General features: G+C 45.1%; 2 protein-coding genes and 2 pseudogenes across 5 annotated transcripts; 1 reads left to right on the top strand and 3 right to left on the bottom strand.

Moving 5' to 3' along the window:
* Positions 1 to 52: 52 nt before the first annotated feature.
* LOC112895474 lies at positions 53 to 4423 on the bottom strand. Its single transcript, XM_025963428.1, has 8 exons — positions 4018 to 4423; positions 3275 to 3330; positions 3067 to 3191; positions 2721 to 2880; positions 2071 to 2483; positions 1417 to 1911; positions 879 to 957; positions 53 to 660 (listed from the first exon to the last, which is right to left on the bottom strand). Exons 1-8 carry the CDS (start codon positions 4096 to 4098, stop codon positions 522 to 524), a joined length of 1548 nt encoding a protein of 515 aa, XP_025819213.1. The 5' UTR covers positions 4099 to 4423; the 3' UTR covers positions 53 to 521.
* A 5338-nt stretch (positions 4424 to 9761) lies between these two features.
* On the bottom strand, positions 9762 to 12748 carry LOC112892864 (annotated as a pseudogene).
* A 147-nt stretch (positions 12749 to 12895) lies between these two features.
* LOC112895966 lies at positions 12896 to 14956 on the bottom strand (annotated as a pseudogene).
* A 1548-nt stretch (positions 14957 to 16504) lies between these two features.
* LOC112891385 (WD repeat-containing protein 53) lies at positions 16505 to 20687 on the top strand. Of its 4 annotated transcripts, none has more exons than XR_003228543.1 (11): positions 16505 to 16738; positions 17611 to 17707; positions 17808 to 17869; positions 17992 to 18048; positions 18209 to 18265; positions 18841 to 18897; positions 19034 to 19076; positions 19230 to 19307; positions 19584 to 19914; positions 20030 to 20133; positions 20242 to 20278. XR_003228543.1 is itself a non-coding variant. In XM_025958229.1 (11 exons), exons 1-11 carry the CDS (start codon positions 16583 to 16585, stop codon positions 20329 to 20331), a joined length of 1095 nt encoding a protein of 364 aa, XP_025814014.1. In that variant the 5' UTR covers positions 16507 to 16582; the 3' UTR covers positions 20332 to 20687. The 4 variants fall into 4 exon arrangements, 3 of the variants coding, with proteins under 3 accessions (XP_025814015.1, XP_025814014.1, XP_025814013.1); XM_025958229.1 differs by having other exon boundaries at positions 16507 to 16738; positions 19665 to 19914; positions 19986 to 20133; positions 20242 to 20687; XM_025958228.1 differs by having other exon boundaries at positions 16512 to 16738; positions 19986 to 20133; positions 20242 to 20687.
* The last annotated feature ends 576 nt before the right edge of the window (positions 20688 to 21263 follow it).

The raw sequence follows: 21263 nt of genomic DNA on the forward strand, positions 1-21263 counted from the left end.
TTTAGAGGGTGGGAAACAAACAGACCCTGAATCTCAGGATCTGACAAGACGGTGAACGCAGGCAGGGCCTGGCACACGAGCACGGAGCGCCCGCCCAACTTTTCAGAGGCCCATATCGTTGGCCATCACACATACATCTTCCAGTGTTTGCTCTAACGAACCAGACAAAGATACCCAACAGTGCTTCCTCCTCCACTTCCAGACAGCACAACACCGTGCAAAGTGCAAACGTTTCGAGTCGCCGGCGGCACAATTATATGCACACATCTACAGCAAGACATTCTCTCAACTCCTAAACGTCATATCTGCTTTGATTCAACCAACACTACTCACTACACTTGCTACAACAAAAGGATACAGCTAACGGACGCCTGCCTCCACAGGTCCTCGTTCGACGACCTGACGACGTGATTCAGGTAGAGGAGCCACTTCAGAGACGTCTGGCCGGGGTTCCAGTTCCGTGGCTGAATGCAGTTTCCTGGACAAGGTCGCGTCTGATAAGCGTGTGCAGACTGCAGGCTCTATACCTTCTTGAAGAATGACATGATGCTCCCTTGCTTGGTGCCGGCCTTCGCAGGTTTCTTGCTGCCGGCTGCCTTGCTTGGAGCTCTGCTCTTGTCAGAGTTTGCTGCCGGCTGTGGCTTGCTTGAAAGGGTTGCCCTGACAGAAAATTGGTGGTTAAAGAGGTGCATCAGTAGGTTTTAGCAGGGCAGTGAAACCGAAAATGGATGCACTAGAACAAGCTTTAAACAATATTTGCTTCACTTCCAGTACCAACTGCGCTTGAACTGTTTCAAGTATAAACATGCAGATATAATTTTGTAGATCAGGATTATCATGGGAGTTCACATGTTACAAAATAAAAACACGTGTATTACCCGCTTGCAGCAGTAGTGGTCACATTCTTCTCTGTTTTGTCACCTGCAGAAGCTTCACCCTCCCAAACAACCTCAGTAACTGAAAGGGTTATAAGAAATTATAAGCAAAACTTCAACAACATTAGAATCATGAATCTTGCTGCCAAATGAGAAAGCAGATGAGATAACCAGCAAAAAGATAAGTGATATCAATAATATAAATAATTGGCACATATAAGAAAATGTGGACTTTGTATTCATGCAACCAGACTAAAATAAAAGAAACTGGATCACCTAAAAAATTCCAACATTCTGATACTAAAACATTTGACTATAGCTTGTCAAAATTATTCTTTTCTTAGCAGAGTTTTCAAAATTATATTTTGCACCAGGTCAACATTTTAACACAGCATGTCAGCAGAATCATGATGTATTGGTGTGCAGCATTGGAGTTTCCTTTTTCATTGCTGTGTTTGCTTTTGCACTCGCCAGTAAGCATAAGAAAAGAAAAGAAAGACTGAGTATGCCTAGTGTCTTTTACAGAGCTTGGTATAAATACCTTCCCTTCCCCGATCATCTATACGTGTCTTCAAAACCTTTCTTCTCTTCGGCGAGGTGGAAGCAGGCTCAGCTGTGGAATCCTGCTTACTATCATTGACTGGAGGATCACTGCTCTTTTCCTTTAAAGTAATCCCAGAATGGTTCACAGTACTGACACTTTTAGTTTTACATTCAGAAGTGAACTCAGAATCCACCCCCCTTGAACAATCTTTCACACTGTTTGGTAAATCATCTTTATTTTCTGAGTTCTTTGGATTTGCTTCAGTGTCTTCAGCAGTTTCGGTAACTGGGTCCAGGGCATGCTGTTTTGGTAGCTCAGGAGATGCAATTCTTATAATATTGTCATCTTCCTCATCATCTGAAAAATCAAATACCGCTCTTCTCTTTCTGTCACTTGCACTGCTAGAACCCCTCTTGTACTTTATTCCCTGTTCATCATCACTGCTATCTGCATCTGCTTCTTCCTTTTCACATATTTGTGCATCAGCAGTAGCTGCAAATATTAACAGAGAGTGAGATATACAGTAGTATGCTACAAATAGTATACAGGACTAGATGTGTTTTTTGAGTTTAAAGGACTACAAGTGTGCTGGTAGTAGTACACAAGAAAGTAAAGCAAAATAATTAAATATGAAAATTTGTGGGACAATACCTGCAACAATTGCTGCAGCTGTAGAATTAGTGGTAGCTGGAGGCTTCGGTTTTGCTGATGCACGGCCCCACATGTTAGACAGCGATCCACCATTACCTGGAATGACCTTGCCGTTCTGAGCTTTATTTTTGTTAGCATGGGCAGAAACTGATGGCTCTTTGACAACAAGAGCATTGCCAGCTTTGTCAAATACAGTGGAATTATCCTTCTCAGACTTATTGCCTGCTCCCTGCTTTGGACTAGATAGTCCAGGCAAATCTTGCTGCCGAGCAGTAACAAACTGCTTCTTTGGAGCAATACTAGGTTTTGACTGTGCAGCTGCCCCAGCACTATTTATGGGCTTTGGTGGCAATGAACTCACATGCTTCCCACTGGATGTTCGCTTGACAAAATAATTCAAAACACCACAAAACCTGTGCATAGTTGAGAATAGTAATCAGGGATAAAAGTAACATGCATATAAACACAAAGTTTGCATCAGGATGCTATGTTTGACATTTTTTGCTATTTTATGTAATACTCTATCACCATCTCTTTGTGTGTTTAGTTATGTATTATTCTCATCTGGTTATGTCTTCCCTAAAATTCCTTTCTAGGTATGCCTACTTGAAACTTGGGAGGAAAACAAAGGGGGACTGAGAGAACAACACCTATTATCTCTCAAACAGTTCTCTTCATCAAAAGGCTGGTTGAAAAGTTCTTCTGCCTGCACAAATTCAGGATTCCAAAGTACGGCGGTATCTTTTGGAATACTAGCCTGGATACTGTAGACCTGAACAGAACAAGAATCTTCGAATGCTTGTCTTGCTTCTGCATGGAACAAAGATATCAACAATTCAGGTAAGACGTTTGACACCACAAAACACAGCATATAACTGCTAACTGGGGAGTAAAGACGCAGAACATTTCAGGTCCAATTTTCAAGATATTTATCTTAGAGGGGAAACAATAATTTTGTAAACGTACCATAAGTAAGAATAGAAAGCCATGCATTACCTTCAAGTTTTGGGCCTGAAGTGAGTTTTACACAATAATTTTGGGGGTTGTTCTTCAGCCACCCTGAAACACTGTAAATCACTTGGAGGTCTGTTCCATTTTTGTTGACAAACTCCTGAAGCAACCTGAGTGAAATTTGCAAATTACACAACTCATGCTCATGATATTACAGTTTTCCAGGGAAAATATAATAAGGCTGATATGTTACCTCTTGGCATCATTTGATGATACAGAGAAGTTCCGACTAAGCCATTTATATGAAATCTGTTATAGAAGCACAAATAAAATGTTGGAACATTGGCATGGGGAAAACAATTACAGCAACAAAATAGAACAATGGAGGACAACAATCTCAAGTGGCAAAGGCATATCACTGATCATCATATTGAGTTCGAGTAACACAATGCGCTTTAATCACTCCAAACTGTGGATAAACTCATCAAACATAGATATCTCATGCTATTTCATCATTTGTGAGACTGCCAGCTGAACAGAATTAGACAAATCAAGTCCAATTTATATGACAATGCATCCGCAGGTTTCAGTAAGGAATTGTAGTAAATCATATCTTACTCTTATACAGGAGCAAGCATCAATGAAACTGGTGTCATTTTTTCGTTATTGTTTAATTTTATTCTAAGAAGGATGAGTGCCCTGAATCAACAGATATGCAGTAGTGCAGTACAAAATGCTATTGAGTTATTTCCCCACAGAATCAGGCAGTGGTACCCAAACTAAACCACAAGAGCATAGCAAAAAAAAGTCAACAAAATCATCTGAAATTACCACGACACTAACTAAAGACCTGGTCCTAACCACGCCAAAATGAGCAACAAAACCGACAGAATCCACGATATCTAACCCCCAACCGTAGGAATCAACGGAACAGCATAGCCACGCGCCGCGAGACGGTGAGGAGAATACAGAGCGGGGATCGGTTCCATCACTCACCACGCGAAAAGGGTCGGAGAAGAGGGCGTGGATCTGGGGCAGCAGGTCGAGCAGCGACTGGTCCACGGCCCCTCCCGCCATCCTCCCGCGCCGGAAGGTTCTGGAACCCTCCGCGGCTAGGGCTTTCAGAACCGCGGGGGGGGGGGCGACGAAGGGCTCGAGAACCCGCGGGACTAGGGTTTTCGGATCAGGGGATGGGGAGCAGCCGTGAGGACGGCGAGGCGCGCGCGGGATTTGGATTGGAGCCGAGCCACCGGCGGCGGTTTTCCCGCCTCTCTAATTTCCTGGCGGCTGTAGATAGCGCACGCACCGGGAAGGCCGGCCCCAGGCATCGGCCGATCCTACCGGCGGCCCCGCGGCCTGGTGCACGACGGGCGGCCGCGCAGGCTGACGCGGAACGAGCGCACGGGGCTGCCACGGCGGACGACAATGGAGAGCGAAGCCAGCACAACGCAGCCCACGAAAAAAGAACTGGGCCTCGTGTCGGAGTTACGCCGTGGTATGGCCGCCGGCCCATTCGAGGGCACCAGGCCTGAGCTACGGCCCCCGAGGACCGCGGGCGCCGTTCGTTTCCCTGCCATGCGGGCCACTCCTGTCATCGGGTAGGGTCCTCGTTGTGTTGCGTGCACGTACATACGTAGGCGTGCGACGACCGACCGGTACGGGACTGTGTGATATATATATATATATGAGAAAAAATAGGGATGTATATATATGTGTATCTCTGACAAGGGCGACTCAAAAGGTTGGGGTGTATTCTAAGTTTCCTTGTAAAAGCATTTTGAATTTTAAAATTTCCTCTATAATGAAGTTGTAGTTTTTGAATTTTTTGATCAATTTTTATATTGAACAACTTTTGATTTCAATGTATTTTGATATTCAAATTGTACGTATCATGTTGCTCGTGTAGATGTAACGAATGGAATAGGTTGTGGTTTGATTTAATTAAAATTTGAGAGATGACCAGGATGGCAGGTTGATTTTATAAAAACTCAAGGTTTTCTTTGCAAAATTCTCTGGGAAGGTTGGACTGCGGATTGATTTTAAAAAAAAGTTATGCGCTTTTCCGTAAAATTACCTGAGAGAGGAGGCCGGACTGCGGGTTCATTGCACTAAATGTCGAGGGCTTTTTTGCAAAATGACCTGGAGTCACACGATCTAGGTCGTCCGCCCAACCGATCCGACGGCCGAGAAAGGCCCGCGACGTGGCCACGCTCCCCGGGCACCTTTTGATGCGTGAATCATATTAAGCCATAGAAGAACGGTGATACGATATTATATTTTTAGCAAAATAGGATCTTATGTTGTTGTGCTACTTTATTCATGCAAGCAGTGTCAGTATTAGAAATGACGTATTATACAGGGTTCGTAGTTTCGTTACAAGAATAGAGTCTCAGATTGTGGCGGATTAGTTGCGTAAGATATGCAGATTTTTTTTTCAAGAATAATTTCTTGGACTGCGGGTTGATTTTCAGCAAATAGAAGGGAGCATTTGTGCAACCGAATTGTGAAAGCGTTTTGAATTTTAAAATTTTCTCTATAGTGAAGTTGTAGTTTTTGAATTTTTTATCAAATTTTATATTGAACAACTTTTAATTTCAACACGTTTTGGTATTCAAATTATACGTATAATGTTGCTTGTGTGGAAGTAACGAATGGAACATGTTGTGGTTTGATTTGATTTTATAAAAACTCAAGGTTTTTTTGCAAATTTCCTTGAACCGGGAAGGTTGGACTGCGGGTTGATCTTGAGAAAAGTTATGCGCTTTCCCCTAAAATTGCTTGAGAGAGAAGGCAAAATTGCTAGTTGATTGCACTAAAGGTTGAGGGTTTTTTTGCAAAATAACTAGGACTCACACTATTTGGACCGTCCGTCTGGCAAATCCGACGGTCGGGAAAGGCCCGCGATGTGACCATGCTCCCCGGCCACCTTTTGGTGCATGAATTGTATTAACAGGTACTAAGAAACCGATTGCCAGCAGAAATATGTGAGCAAAACAGATCTAACAATGAATTTGCTTAAATTGACATGTATATCGCAGCAAAACAGGAACATGGTAGTAATGCATATTTTTATGGTTTCATGGTAGTTTCCATACAGGTGCATAAGATGATTCCTTAGATCATAACAATCAATTGGGCCATCGATGAGTTGAGATCACGCATTTCGTCAAACACCCGCTGTCGGTACATACGGACAGGGGTACTTCCTGCTAGGGTGTCCAGGCCCTTAGCGTCTCACTATCCGTAATCTTCCCCTCGTCTTCTAGGTGATGTGGCATACGACCCGGGCCTGACAGCTGGGATCATGGTCTCCGAACCTTCCCCGTGCTCTTATAGGTCCGGGGCCTCCACGTGCCCATGAAGGCAGGGAGGCTCTCGGGTGGCCCCCGCGGACCCGGACTCCCCGGGGAGGTCCGGGGCCACCACGTGTGGAGGCCACACCACCATAGGCCTGACCGCTCCGACCGGCCTCGGGGGCCCGGACCCCCCTCCCCCCGGGACGGGGTCCGGTGCCGCCACGTGCCGCCCCCGCGGTGGGAGCGGGGCTGGCCCTGCCACGTGCCCGTGGCAGGAGGCCCTTCGCGGGTCTCTAGCCCAACTACCGCATTAAATGCTGGTAGGTGGGCCGGGCGCGCCCAAGTCAAAAAGTATGGCCTGCCACTGACACACGGGGCAGGTAGGTTGATACCACGGTAAGCCCGCCTGTTTCCAAGACGGCGCGTCGTATCACCGTATACTATGCGCAAGCGGCATACAGTCCCGTCACGGCGCCACACGCGTGCGTGATGATGGCCTGTGATAGGAGAGCCGAGGCGTGCTCTGCCATAGTGCGCGCGGAGGCAACGGCGCGGCGGGTCAGCGCTGCTCCCTCGCCTGACAGATTCTCACCCAACAGTGGCAGCACGGCTACACTGTTGGGTAACACTGACAGTGGTCACTGTGCAGACAAGGCTGCACATGGCCATATCCTGGCTGTAGATATGCACATCAACTTCTCGATCGAGAGAACTACAGAGAGGAGCTGGAGATGAAGATCTCCATATCTCTCATAGAACAGGCTCCTGTTGGCCGGGCCCACCTGTCGGGGCCCCGTACAGTGTAAGCACCTCCTTTGAACTATAAAAGGGAGCGTGCACTCATTAGAACACAAGTTTTTAGACAAGCTCACAGGCTCACAGGTTTACAAGCTGGCAAGATCCAGACTTCTACAATCAATACAACTCCCAAGTGGACGTAGGGTGTTACGCTCCGGCGGTCCGAACCACTCTAAAATCCTCGTGTCTTTCCTGCCTTCATCCGCAATCGATCAAGCGCTCTTAAGTCTCCTCCAAACCCATCCTTAACTAGGATTAGGCGGGTGCATTCCGCCACCCCGCTGGAGATTTCCTCCGACACCCGCTGTCCACCTTCGATGCCACGCGCGGCGCCCATGCTTAATTTTTCACGCCGCCCAGGCTTCATGCTCTCATGCCCCCACGACGTGCTCCTTTAGGCTGCGGCCGCCATTCTCTGTGCTGCTAAGCCCGCTCCCTCGCCACGATACGAAGGAATAGCCGCCCCCCGTCGCCCTTCCTCGGATGGACCATGCTGGACGCCGCCCCACGACATCCTTCCGCGGTTTTCCCACACAGGCTAGACGGGATGGGAGTGCGTTCACCAATCATCCATGATGGTTGCCTGTCTCTACTCCTTTGCTTTTTCCGGGCATTGCACCGCATCTAGAGAGCTCTGTGCCGCTGTCCATGGCGGCCGTCCCGGCCTCAGCTACCATGGCCATGGGATCCCTTTCGTCTCGTCTCGTCTCGTCTCCTACTTTCTCCGCTTCTGGTCGTTTGGGTGCGCCGGGCAGTGAAAGGGATGGATACGGTTTGAGCACGGAGGCACGCTCCTGAGTCCTCGGGGGTGGGTGCCGGACCGGAGCAGCCATGGCCGCCACGGCGAGGTGAAAGTGCATCTAGGCCCCTAATTCATTTTGGTGATTCTTGACAATCACAATTTGGGATATGATGCTTTGATGAAGTTGTGTGCAGGAATAAAATGAAAGAATTAAGAAGAAGATGAAAAGAAGGTTCCCGATTCAAATATGTATGGTGGTGGAGTTCACTGGTGATTTAATTCAAATTTTCATTTTGAATTTGAGTATAGGATCACCGTACTATAAAGGGGATGCGGTTGATTGATCCAGGTTGTCAAAGTGCTTCAATTTGAGATGAAATACTTTTTTTGAGAAAAACTTTATTCCAAATTTATCTGGGTCGGATGATCTGGCCTGACAGCCAATGTCCTCTGCCCTAGGCCGGATGAACCGGTCTGCCTGGCTGTTTCCCTCAGCCCTGGGTCGGATGATTCGGCCCTAGGCCGGATGATCCGGCCTATATGCCTGAAACCTTCTGTTGGCTGTCGGATGATCCGAACCCATGGCCGGATGAACCGGTCCTGGGAATTCTGGAGAGCTTTTCGTGCTTAAAGAGAGTGCTGGGTCGGATGATCCGACCCTAGGCCGGATGATCCGGTACCCCTCAGATTTACACATAACGGTCACTTGAGGTGGGTGGGGTATTTATACCCTCTCACCCCCTCATTCATGGCTGCTGCTTCCCACGACCTAACACCCCCTCCACAGCATTGATTTCAACTCTCCCCTCCATCCAAGAGCTTGATTCTTGCAAAGATTCACCTAGGGATCGAGAGGAAGTGAGATTTGGGGTGTGGGAAGAGAGCACTTCGTGGGTTTTCACTTGTTCATCTCAAGAAGCATTTGAAGCATCCTTTGATTCGTCGATTTGCGTTTGTTACTCTTAGAGCCCAGCTCCTAGACGGTTAGAGGTGCCGGGAAGCTCCCATTCCTTTGTGGTTTGAGCTCCCGAAAGTTTGTATTACCCATCTCTTTGTGAGATCAATAGTAAGTAACTCAATCCTCCTTTGTGGTTAATTGTGAGAGACTTGGGGCCAGTGACAGGCCGGCTCTTTGTGAGCATCTCAACGGAGACGTAGCTCCTTTGTGGAGTGAACTTCGGATTAAATCTTGTGTCTCCATTTACTTATTGTTGTTCATATCGTTCTTGAGCTTATTTCGACCCGATCTACTAGATAGGTGTAGATCTTTTATATTGGATTCCTGCATAGGCTTTGCAATACCTTTTTACCAACTTTGTATTCAAAGGAAATTGTCAAAAGTTAAGTATATTTTGAATTTAGTTGTTGGTCATTTTCTCCCGGCAGGAAGATCCGACCTTAGACTGGATCATCCGACCCCCGGAAGATCCGACCTTGTGCCGGATCATCCAGCCACTGACGTTCTTCTGCCAAGGTTTCCATGAAAATTTGAACAAGGTCTATTCACCTCCCTCTAGGCCTAGTATTGGTCCTTTCACGAGGTCGCGACTGCGCGCGCTAAAGGGGGGCGATGCAACTTTTTCAGAAACCTGCTCAACTAAATTCAAAAACCTTCTGCTTTGAATCATGACCATTAATCACGGTTCAAACTCCTAATTAATCGACATAGGGACCCTCCAGCCCAGCCCCCCCCCCCCGCACTCCATCTCTCTCGAGATGCTGGACAGGGAGGAACCCGAAGCGGTGCTCGTGTCAGGCTCAGGCGGACCCTGCTCCATCGTGTCGGCCACGCGTCGGTCTCTCACCTGGCTGGGAGAGATTTCCATCGATTTCACCATCCATCCCCATGCCTTTCTAGCTAGTTGCTGTTCTTGAGTTCCAGCACTGGTGGCCGCCCGATCGATCTTGAGCCATGGTTAAATGATTCCGATCTTACCAGAATCATTTTGACTTCCTTAGTTTCCTGACCCGTTGCCGTCAGGCTGCAGGCCTCCTGTTCGACGAAATGCCACATCGAGGACTCTGCACTACAGCTATCTCCAGTTCCCCAGCTTTGTGCTGCATCTGGGGTACTCGAGGAATGCAAAAGATTGGGTGCAACCACTGTGCAAGCAGGGACTATGTGATGTATGGTGATCGTGTGCTAAGTTTCAGGATGCAAACCGGGTGGATGAGGATATGGAGAGGCAGGGGACACTTCAGCTCGCTGGCAAGGTTGTTACTTGGTCGGTGCAGGGAATGGTCATTGGATAATGCTGAGAAGGTTTGTATCACGCGCTACACGAGCCCCATGAAGTACCATTATGAAGATCGGCATCATATGATTGTTTTCTCGAACGCAGCATCATATGATTGTTGCTATCAGAGATGCTTCTAGATTAATCCTCTCACTCAGAAAGATCAATTCATATCAGCTAAATGTGTTCAGCTCCAGGCTCCTTGCAATGTCAAGTAATGGAAAGTAGTGGCAGGCTCCTCATATAGTTCTATTGGCTCTAGCAGGAAAGCAGTGAAAGCAAGCTGCAATTCTTGCTGCTGGACAAATATCACACTATGAAGACAACTAGCAACAGGGCATCTCGAACTAGAAGTGCATGCCAGAGGAGTGAAAATGAATATGGTTTCTCAGGAAGTATATCTAAGCAAGAATTCTTTATTCAGGTAGCATTTTTTCTATAGATGTTGCCTTCTACTGATTACTGGTACATAATACTACCTCAACTTCATGTGTCCATTACCTTTCTGCCTGCTTATATTTGCCTACTGCTCACGTACTGCACATGGTATATGTTGCAATTTCTTCACTTGAAAAAATGTCATGCAACAAAATAGTAGAACAGGCCTGTAGCTATAAGACCAACTGCAAGTATGTTCTCCAAATTTGTGAAATATTAGTTAAGTCTTTTGTTATTAACCACAAATAATGCTCAGAGCTACTACTATTTCTTGAAAAGAAGGCACAAATCCTAACAGCAACAAAGATCTAACATAAATTCATGTTGCCAGTGCTTACACTTAATTCTAGCATTATTTGGTTCTATATATAAACTTGATTCTTATTTTATCCATAGAGAAAATTAACTGGCACCCCAAAAATTGAACTATATTCTTCATCTAGTCCATACAAAAAAAGCATAATGGTATCTAGATTGCTATGAGAAAACTACTGGAAAATATTCACATACATCAGAATATATTATCTTGTGCAGCAGAAGCATAGTTAATTCTGAGCATACAAATACTCTGTATGTGATCTTTGCCCGGAATAGATTCATTTCACCTAGGACCTGATAAATGCGAGGCTAGAAGCGGAGCTGATGAAGACAATTTCCCATCATTGCCAAGGTTGCCTGGAGCAATAGCTACAAAGTTGAATTCTATATTAGTTTCCACATTCATTGTACCTTCCAATACTTTGACAACAACCGACATTTGAGGCCTCTTGTTGTAATCAATCTGCAAACACCACATGGCAAGCTTCATTATCTGGATCAGTTCTTCTTTGTGGATTTGGATTTCATCGCCATTCATACCAATCAAATCTTCCAGCTGATCATTCCTTGCCTTCTCTTGCAATATGCTAATGAGAGAACGTTTTCTTGGGGTTGGGAATAGTCAAGGTTCTTTCTCCCGCTGATAATTTCCATTACTACACCGAAGCTGTATATGTCAACTTTCTCAGTTATTTGTGATGTCAACCACTCAGGAGCTAAATATCCAGGAGTGCCTCTCATTCTTGTAACCACTTGGCTCTTATCCCTGTCAATCATCTTAGTCCAAAATCAGAAAGTTTTGCACTGAAGTTGTCATCTAAGAGGATATTTTGCGGTTTGATATCCAGATGAGCAATTCTCTGCCGGCACTCTTCATGAAGATAAGCTAGGCCCTTGGCGGTATCGGTGATAACCCTGCATTGTGTATGCCAATCAAGAGGCCTATTCGCATCTTGGAAATAGATCCAGTTGTCCAATGATCCTTTCGACATATTCGTACACTAGTGTCTCTAAGATTTCTCCTGCTTCTACACGTGCCTATACCATGGTTCTAAATCGCCACGCCGTGCCTATACTATGGTTCTAAATCGCCAGTTAAGACGTTTAGCAATAGGGTTGCCGTTATGGCATTTAGCGGGCTAAATATCATAACGGCTGCCCTTTCTAGCAGCTATAGCCGGCTAATTTAAACCTTGATATATATTCAGCGCTGATTGTGAGAAGGATTGTTCTTGTTCTTTGGATCGGAGTCGTATACTCGTACGTATGTTTCTTTTCCTTGCCGGGCAACCACAAGGCCGGTTTCGTTGTGCTGGCCCAAGCGTCAGAAGCAGCTTGCCCTGATTTGCTTCTGCCGCTAGAGAGGTTTGCCTGCCATTCAACGGCAGAAACAGGAGTGCGTGTCCTCTCCCTCTCTCCCCTTCTTGCTTCATTAGAAATACAAGATGCCATCAGAATTTAATTTGGATAGATAATTTGAAAACTATGGACTTGAACCTTTCTTTACACAAAATTCTATGCACCATACATACAAACAGATGGATTGACGATCGTGGGCCGGAAACAGGAAAAAATAAAAGGAAATAAAGCTCAAGGAGAAAGACAACGCTTCTGTGATGCTTCGCCTCCAGGTCGCGCGCGCGACGTGGATTATTTCCGCACCTACTGGCTCGCGCTGGCCAGCCGCGCCCTGCTCGCTCTAGCGCTCTGCCCCTGCGCGGCCGCCGCGATGGCGCCGGGCGCGGCCAGCCCTTTGCCGCCTTCCGCCTCCGCGCGCTTCGCCGGCGCGCACTCGTCACGCCGTTGCCGCGACCAAGGCGATCATCTCCCTGGACGAACTCCGCTTCTCAATCCGTTGCCGTTGGCTCGCCGCCCACCTGTTCGATGAAATGCTGCATCGAGTTTTTTGCTCTGGAACTACGAGGCCATGCAAGCAGAGCAGGAAAAATTATGCTGTGATTTGCTCGCACAGAGCTCCTCTGCATCTAAACAAGTTGTTGACTCGTTGTACAGAAAGGAACGATGCTAGTACCATGAATAGTTCGTGCAAAAATCATTTTTTATTACTCTGTGTTGATCCTTGGTTCATTTCAAATTTACATATATAGTAGAGGTCCCAGGTCTTACAAAGAAGGCTAGTCATTACCTTCAGAACTTCAAGACATCATATTTATGTAAACGTGCAATCAACTTGTAAACGATCAGACCACTGAGCTCTAATATCTGCTGTATGTTTTTTAAAAGAAACAAAAGACGTAACACACTATCAATGACTTTCTGCAACGTAGATTGTCCTTTTGTAGTATTAATATCTTTTTGAACATAGTTTCAAATGTTATGTCCTTTTGTAGTATTAATATCTTTTTGAACATAGTTTCAAATGCTCACCTCGGGGCAGAAAGCACTGATGCTATAGGCGGAGTTGACAAATTGGTCCCTCCAACTGGAACAGCAATTGTAGCACTTAGATCAAAGAAGTTATACTCTTAAGTTTGGTTCCACTTGCCTTTCTCCTTCCAGGACCTTCACCACCAACGACATAGCAGGCCTTCTATTGCTGCCACTCTCTAGACACCAAATTGCAAGATTCATCATCTCAATCACTTCTTCCTTGTGTATATACATGTCTTCACTGTTCCTGTCGATCATATCGTCCAACTCGTTCTTCTTTGCCTTCTCCTGCAGCAAGCTGATGAGCTGAATGCTACGTTCAGGTTGGGAATAATCTAGATTACTTCTGCCGCAGATGATCTCCATGACTACCACACCAAAACTATAGACATCAACCTTCTTGGTGATTTGTGACGTCAACCATTCAGGCGCCATGTGTCCAGGTGTGCCTCTAATTCTTGTAACCACACGACTCAAAGTTGTCATCTAAGAGGATATTGTGTGGTTTGATGTCAAGATGAGCAATTCTCTGCCTACACTCCTGATGAAGATAAGATAGACCCTTGGCGATGTTAGTTATAATCTTGTGCCGCGTGTGCCAATCAAGTGGAGCTTTGTTGTTTCCACGGTAGATCCACTGATCTAGAGATCCTCTTGGCATGTACTCATAGACTAATAGCCTGTGTGCCTTTTCAGTGCAGAAACAAATTAGCCTTACCAGATTGATGTGATGAAGGCTGCCAATTGTCTGGGGTTGAGCAAGGAATTCCTTTGTTCCTTGAGCAGCTCGAGGCAAATGTTTTACTGCAACCAGTTGATCGCCTAACTCTCCCTTGAAGACTGAGCCGAACCCTCCTTCCCCAATCTTACTACTGAAATCTTTGGTTGCTACTTGGAGCGATTGAAAAGTGAACCTTGCTGGCATTCTAGGAAGTTCACCGAACTCATCCTCATCAGATTCGTCTCCATTTTGCCTCCATCGCATGATCGCAAAGGAGATCACAATCAGTACAAGGCCAGCAATGCCCCCTCCAATTGCAAACGGTAGAACAGCTCTTTTCTTCCCCGATCTTGGTGGGCGTGTGATCTGTACCTTCAGGAATGCCGAACCAGACAAAGATCCCATCAATGAGAGGACTTGTGATATAAGTAAGCACGAGCCATTTGAAGCATCTGTGTTGTACCCAAACAGAGCAGCCTTGCAATAGCAGTTTCCCAAGCAGGCCTTCTTGCAACTCTCTTCATCAGTGAGCGCTCCAGCATTCTGATCGATGCAGTTGACGTAAGAAACATTATGGACTGCTATCAGTTGATGATCTTCTATATTTTGGCAAGATATTGGAGTGTTGTGGATGCAACCAAGATTTGGTTTCTGGTCATCCAGTTGTCTGAAGTAACTGCCACTTGTACTGCTTGCCATCGGGCAAGAACACTGGCCACTGGAGCAGATACATACCATAATCTCCACAAACGGATGGGTATCTGCACGGGTCTAGTTCTTCCAGGATATCCTTCATACAGCCTGAGATGGCCGTCGGAGTCGAACCTCACACGCTGAAGCCACCGAGAAAATTGGAAGAAATATAGTGGATATGCCCCATCACCGGACGCCGAATCAGCCAAAGCTAAGCTCCCGTTCATGAGAGTCACGTATGTCTGTCTACCTCTCCCCAAATAAGAATCGTTATATGGAGTATTTTTGTAGTAGAGCTGTGGCTCTTGATACCCAGCAAAAGCATAGACTCCATCAGGGCGAAGGGTGAAGTAGAACTGATTTCTACGAGTCATATTGATGGAGGACATACTGGGAGTAACCGTTGGCCGTCCCGTTGTGGTGGTCGAAGAGTAGCAGGTTACTCGACTCCGTCATGTTCATCCCAACGACAGATCGGCCTGATGTGTTGCTGGACCAGACAAGGCTGCCATCGGCATCCCGGAGAATCAGATCACCGTCGCCGGCGAAGCTGAAGGCCGCATTGTGCTGGAGCTGGCGGTCACGGTTTGCGGACCAGGCAACGAGCATCGAGTCGGTGTAGAGGTCGACGGAAGTCTGCTGGTTGGCAATGGCGTGGACCCCAAAGCTGTATGTGTTGCAAGGGAAAACACAGTAGAAACCGGCACAGAAGGACAGACCTCCATGGTGTAGTGTTCCGGGTTTGCGATGGGGCGGAGGAGCGAAGGGGCAGCGGCTTGCCGCAACCCGCTGAGGGAGCAGGGCCAAGCGAGCCAACTGCAGAGCAGGTATGGAGGGCTAGACAGGTGCCGGTGACGACGAAGAGGAGAAAGCCTGAAGCAGCCATGCTCTCGTGCAACTCTAGGCTGCCATTGAGAAACGGAAGATGCGGCGTCTGGAGAGGAAGACAGCCAGACAGGGCGGGGACTGATTTGCCTTTGAGATATGGCAACTTTGGGGTGTCCTAATGTGACACAGCTGTGAGAAAATGAAACGACGACCCAAATCATCGACGACTTGCATATTCGTCTTCATTTCTTTCTTTCTTATTCCAAAAAGACAGCAAGACATTTGTCACGAGTATATTATTAGATTAGAAGAGAGAGCAAAGGCAGGCACCCAAAAACAAATGGTAAAACAAAATGGAGAGGAGAGGAATAAGCAACAGATGGCAGCTAGAGGCACCCGCACGCGCGTAAGTGTCGGCCCGGCCGGCCAGGCCATATAAACAATAAAAGAAAGCATGATGTTCTACCGAAGTACTCCCTCCATCCTTAAAAGAATGCAACTCTCGCTTATTCAAAATGCAACTCTCACTTCTCGCTTCTCGAAAAGTCAGTTTGATCAAATTTATATAAAAAACAACTAATAGTTATATCTCCAACTAGATCTAGTATAAAAATATATTACATGACTAATCTAATAATACTTATTTTGTATCATAAATGTTACCACTATTTTATATAAATTTAATTAAAATTGAAATTGTTTGACTCTCAAAAACGAAAAATGAGAGTTGCATTTTTTTTTACGGAAGGAGTACAGTAATAGCAAAAACAACCACCCCACCCTATATAGAAAGCACGTCCTTGATGTTGATGACAAACGCTAGTTGCAGCGGCTGGAGGGATTTTTGCTGAAAAGTTCTTCGCTGATTTTCTTCCTAAATAAATGCGCCACCAAAATTATTGTCGAATGAAAACCGCATTGGGCCGGGCCGGCTAGACCCACTTGGAAACTGGACCCAAACTGGGGGAATCTGGACCGTCCAATTTCCCATCGCACGGTCCGTGCTCCTTTCCCTACAACCTCTCTCCAGGGGGTTCAGCTTCGGGGGCGAAGGGGACAACGGAAAAAGGCTCCGTGACCTCACCAGCCACGCGCAGCCATGTCGGAGGCTGAATCGGCGGCGGTGGTCCCTGGGCCGGCGCCGGAGGCAGCGGCGGAGCGGAAGCCCCGGCGGCTGCGGGGGCACAAGAAGGGCGCCGTCACCTGCTGCGTCGCGTCCTCCGCCCGCCCGGGCGTCGTCGCGTCCGCCGGCGAGGTACGCGTTTCTGCTCACGCTGGTCTTCTACTCCTCCGAGAAGATTGTGCCGTAGAACCAGCGTCCCGCTTGGGAGTGCGTCCCTGAGACCTGGTCCATGGGCGCCCTCCAACTGCTAAGAGTCGCAGGGCAATTGGGCATGGGAGTCGCAGGGCAACTGTCTTCCGCTGAGGACGCGAGTCGAACACCTCATGGGCACTGGCTGCTGGGTGCTCCTTTGAGCTTCAGTGCGGCGCTGCTTGATCTGTAGCAGGGAGCAGTTCGGCTAAATTTTTTCGGTCACTGCCAAACTGGGTGGGGAAACCATATGCGCCAGCATATAACGGTTTTGTTTCGCTCACGGCACGTCGAGCTTGGCGTTAACTGCACGTTGTGGGCGGTTCCTTCTTGCATTCTGCAGATGCGCCGAATGGCAATATCATTGTGCAATTAGCAGCGCGGATAAATTTTTAGTGTTCAGTGACCATGGCCATTGTCTCCATGGAAGTAAACTACTTGGTAGCAACCTTGTGCAACACCATGAGTTTTAGGCTATTCCTCTATCACATCATCAAAAGTTTCATGCTAACTAGACAGTATCAGTTGGGAGGGATAAAGAATTTCAGGCGGTAGAAAGTACCGGTAAGCAGAGAAGAGAACAAAGCGTCAATAATGACTTGATCACTATGCTGGGAAATTGTGGTATTGTGTTCATAGGCTATTAGATGCTTTCCTTGTGTAGGTCTTCTTTCCTTGAATAATTCCTCACTGATGGTGATTCTACTCCAAATTTGCAATATCTTAAGCATATGATTTTGTACTATTTGTCCCCTCTTATTTGTCTGGCCCTTGGGTTAGTTCTCATGTTGTCATGACTTCTCCTACCACCTTAGGATGGATGTCTTTGCTGGTTTGATTTGCGCACCAAAGATGTGCTTTTGACCATTGAGGCAGCTAATAAGCCAATTTCTTCGGTGTGCTTTAAACCAGGTCAGTAAGCCCTCCAAACCCGATTATATTCATATGGGCATCCCTGAATCAAATACTTGGTGGGCATGTCATCTATAATTAAATTTTATTGTTCATGTAGGAAATGAAGACTTTGTGTATGCCTCTGCTGGAAATGAAATATTATCCTTTGATGTTCGTATGGTAAGTTCAGCATCCAATTTTTTGTTCTTAGTTTGAAGGTGTATGATCCAACTTACAGTTCAGTTAGTGTGCATGTACCTTGGTTTCTTGTCAGTAACATGATTACAGTGATTTTCTTGTAGGGACCTCAATCGAAGCCATTAGAGACGTATAACTACAATAGAGATGAAATCAATCAGGTAGTGTGCTATTCTACATTGCTACTACAAAATATTCTTTATTTAGAATGAATTGCTGTTGTCACCGTGTAAACTTTCTTGTACAGTTCAGTTCATGGTTTTATAATGACATTGAGTTGGGCTAAAGATTCAGAATATGATACTTCCACTTTTGATGCAGATTGCTGTCAGCTCTAAAGGTTTTCTCGCTGCTGCAGATGACAGTGGGGATGTTAAGGTATTGAGTACGTTGCAAGTGTATGCACATAAATGTTGAAGACTACTGCTGTTTCTACCATTTTTTTTTAAAAAATATGAAATACCATGTGTGATTTGGTGTTGGCTTGACATTGTCGCATGAAAGTGGTGAAAAAGTTTCTTTTTCGGGGCCAGTAAAACAAATCAGTGGTGCACTGTTTTTCCAGCTTTAAGTGATAAAAATATTGTATGGCAGTTCTTTTGAAATGTTCTACTTCCAAAACGACACAGCTAATGCACCCAAAGTTAGGCACAACCTTTGCAGTTAGGATACTAAATAAGATTGATGTAAGAACCTTTGTCATTATGGAAATATTTACTGGCTTATATATTTGATATAAGAAACTTTGTCATTATGGGCAAATTTTACTGGCTTATCTACTTCTGCTTTCATTTTGAAACCTTAAATGAGAAGTGGATTGATAGTCTGAGAACTTGAGTACAGTAGAATGTGTGCCTCTCAAGTTAGAAGAAAGAAATGTGCAGCACATTGGTCGGCTGTCCTGTACTCCTGTTTAATATTTTTTTTCTTGAGATCCTTGTTTCATTTTGCAGATTGTCAATACCACTCAGAAATGTCTGTATAAAAGGTTGAGGGAAGCCCACACAAGTGTATCCTTATTTAGTTTAAATGGATGCTTTCAATAATTTTGATTCGAGTAGCAGTACCATTTTATGTTTAAATTGTACTATGTTTTCATCTTCATGCAACCTGTACATCAGTTGTTCCTTAATGATTTTTGTACAGATTTGCAGCACTGTACAATTCATTCCTTGGAGACCTTGGACCGGTTAGTGCTACATCTTTTTGGCTTAATATTGTAGTCTTGTTGCATTGTTTTGTCAACTTATTAGGGAGCAAATACTAGAAAAAATTCTTGGATTGTTTAATGCAGAAAATTTTCGGTGTTTCATACTCACTAAAGATAGGTTTCATTTGGCAGCAATCACTGGTGGCCTTGACTCGAAGCTTGCTGCGTGGGATTTTTCCAAAGGGCGAGCACTATTTTCTATTGATTATGGTACATCCATTACTTTATATTAAATGCCTGTGAATAGCTTGCATTACTTAAGCGGCTCCAAGTTATATTTGTGTCTTTTATAATAAAATATTCTTACAATAATAATATATTTGCTTTAAGCATGATAATTGAGCCCTATTATTGTTTGTTAGAAAGTGGATTCACCTTGCTAAAAAGTATGTTGATCCATTACAAAGCTGTACACGGTGTTGTTTTCACCTCAAAATACTTCCCAATTTGGATCAATCAACACAGTAATTTATTATTGAATTTCAGGATCACCTGAATTGCAAAATGGCAGTTCTTCCGGTAGTGCAGGGCAATGTTTCAACCCTGCTTTTGTTCATTCGCTAGCAGTTTCTGAAGAGGGCATTTTGGGTGGATTCTACAAAGTTTGTGCTGTTGCAAGGGGCGATGGTGCTGTTGATGTAGTTGATCTCGAATATGAACTGGCACCTGCTAAATCGAAAGGACCTCCTCGGACAGCAACTTCAACAATGAGTTCAAAAAGAACTGAACCTGGAGATGGAAGCAGTAATCAAAGTCAAGTGAAAAGGATCCATCTTGATTTCACAATGGGTGGCCATACTGCAGCTGTGTCTTGTGTGTAAGTCCATTCTGTTGATGTATCACTTACATCTCTCCTTCCAAAAAAAAAACTAATCAGCTGCTTAACAGAGCATTTTCAGCATTTGGTGAGAAAGGAAAGTTCCTTGTTTCAGGCGGCAATGATGCATCAGTGAAGATATGGGATTGGTCCAAAGGATTTTCTTCTGAAACAAACAGCGATGCTGAATTGGTGTTGGATATTGATGTGAAGAAAAAGGTCAGAATTGAACCTTCAGTTTTTTGTCTAGTTACGAGCACAGTTCAGAACAAAATATATCTGTTGCATTTTAAAATGGAGTTCTTAGGCTCAATAATTTTTTTGCAGGTAAATTGGTTGTGTACTACGCCAACTGATTCAGATAATCTGATTGTATGCGACACATCCAAGGTGGTCAAAGTATACAATTTTCGGTAGTTAGATTAATGGGGCCCATCAGCTTGTTGGATAATTTTCTGAGATAGTGAATGTTGCCTGGCCATCTGTCTGTCTTGAGTTGGTCCTGACTCCGGTTTCCAGAGACATGATGCCAAGCCTGCAGCAGATAGTTCTCTGAGTCGATGCTCAAGATTATTGTTTAGCACTTTGCAATATCAGTTGCAGGACAGAATGAAGCCGCTAAACTATTTATTATTTTCTTACGAGACAGATCTTACTTCGTTGTGATATTTTTTGTACTTCCACAGGCTTCTAGCTAGACTCGGCATGTATATCTTCGTTGACCGTTGTATGATGAAATGAATTTATGGTTTTCAAGGAAAACCTTTGTGCGCTGTAATGGTACGCAAAATTTTTCAAAAAGATGTTGAGATGTATTTATCTTTTTGCTCGTATAGGTTGCAATATGGTTCTGGAACACCATACATGCTAGTTGGAGGAGTACTTATATATGCTACCACGAATAACTGCAGTTAAATCACTCATATTTTATCAGCAGTATAATTAAGGGGCCTGTTTGACTATCTCAGAATGATCTCTCTGATGCACGCTTTGCCTTGGACTACTTTGGCAGCTTCAGTTGCTGCAAACTACTCTCTCCGTCCTAAATTATTAGTTATTTTAGTTTTTTATATTCATAAGCTTTACTAAGAATCTGCAGAGCAAAATATATGTATCTAGAAAAATTAAAATGCAATGTAATTTAGGATGGAGGAAGTAGTTGATATAGTTAAGATTTTGCTGCGAAATGCCGTGATTCTGAGTGCAGTTTGGGTTGGTTGCTTCCTTGCTGCTACTGGTAATGGATAGCTTTCTGGATTATGTCGCCCATTTCCCCCTTTGCCCCCTCACATTGCTAGTTGCAACAAAGGGGGCCTCTACTGACGTTTCAGTCTTTCCCAAGAATAGCT

The sequence above is a fragment of the Panicum hallii genome, chromosome 5 (assembly GCF_002211085.1).
Source record: "Panicum hallii strain FIL2 chromosome 5, PHallii_v3.1, whole genome shotgun sequence".
Classification (NCBI taxonomy): domain Eukaryota; kingdom Viridiplantae; phylum Streptophyta; class Magnoliopsida; order Poales; family Poaceae; genus Panicum; species Panicum hallii.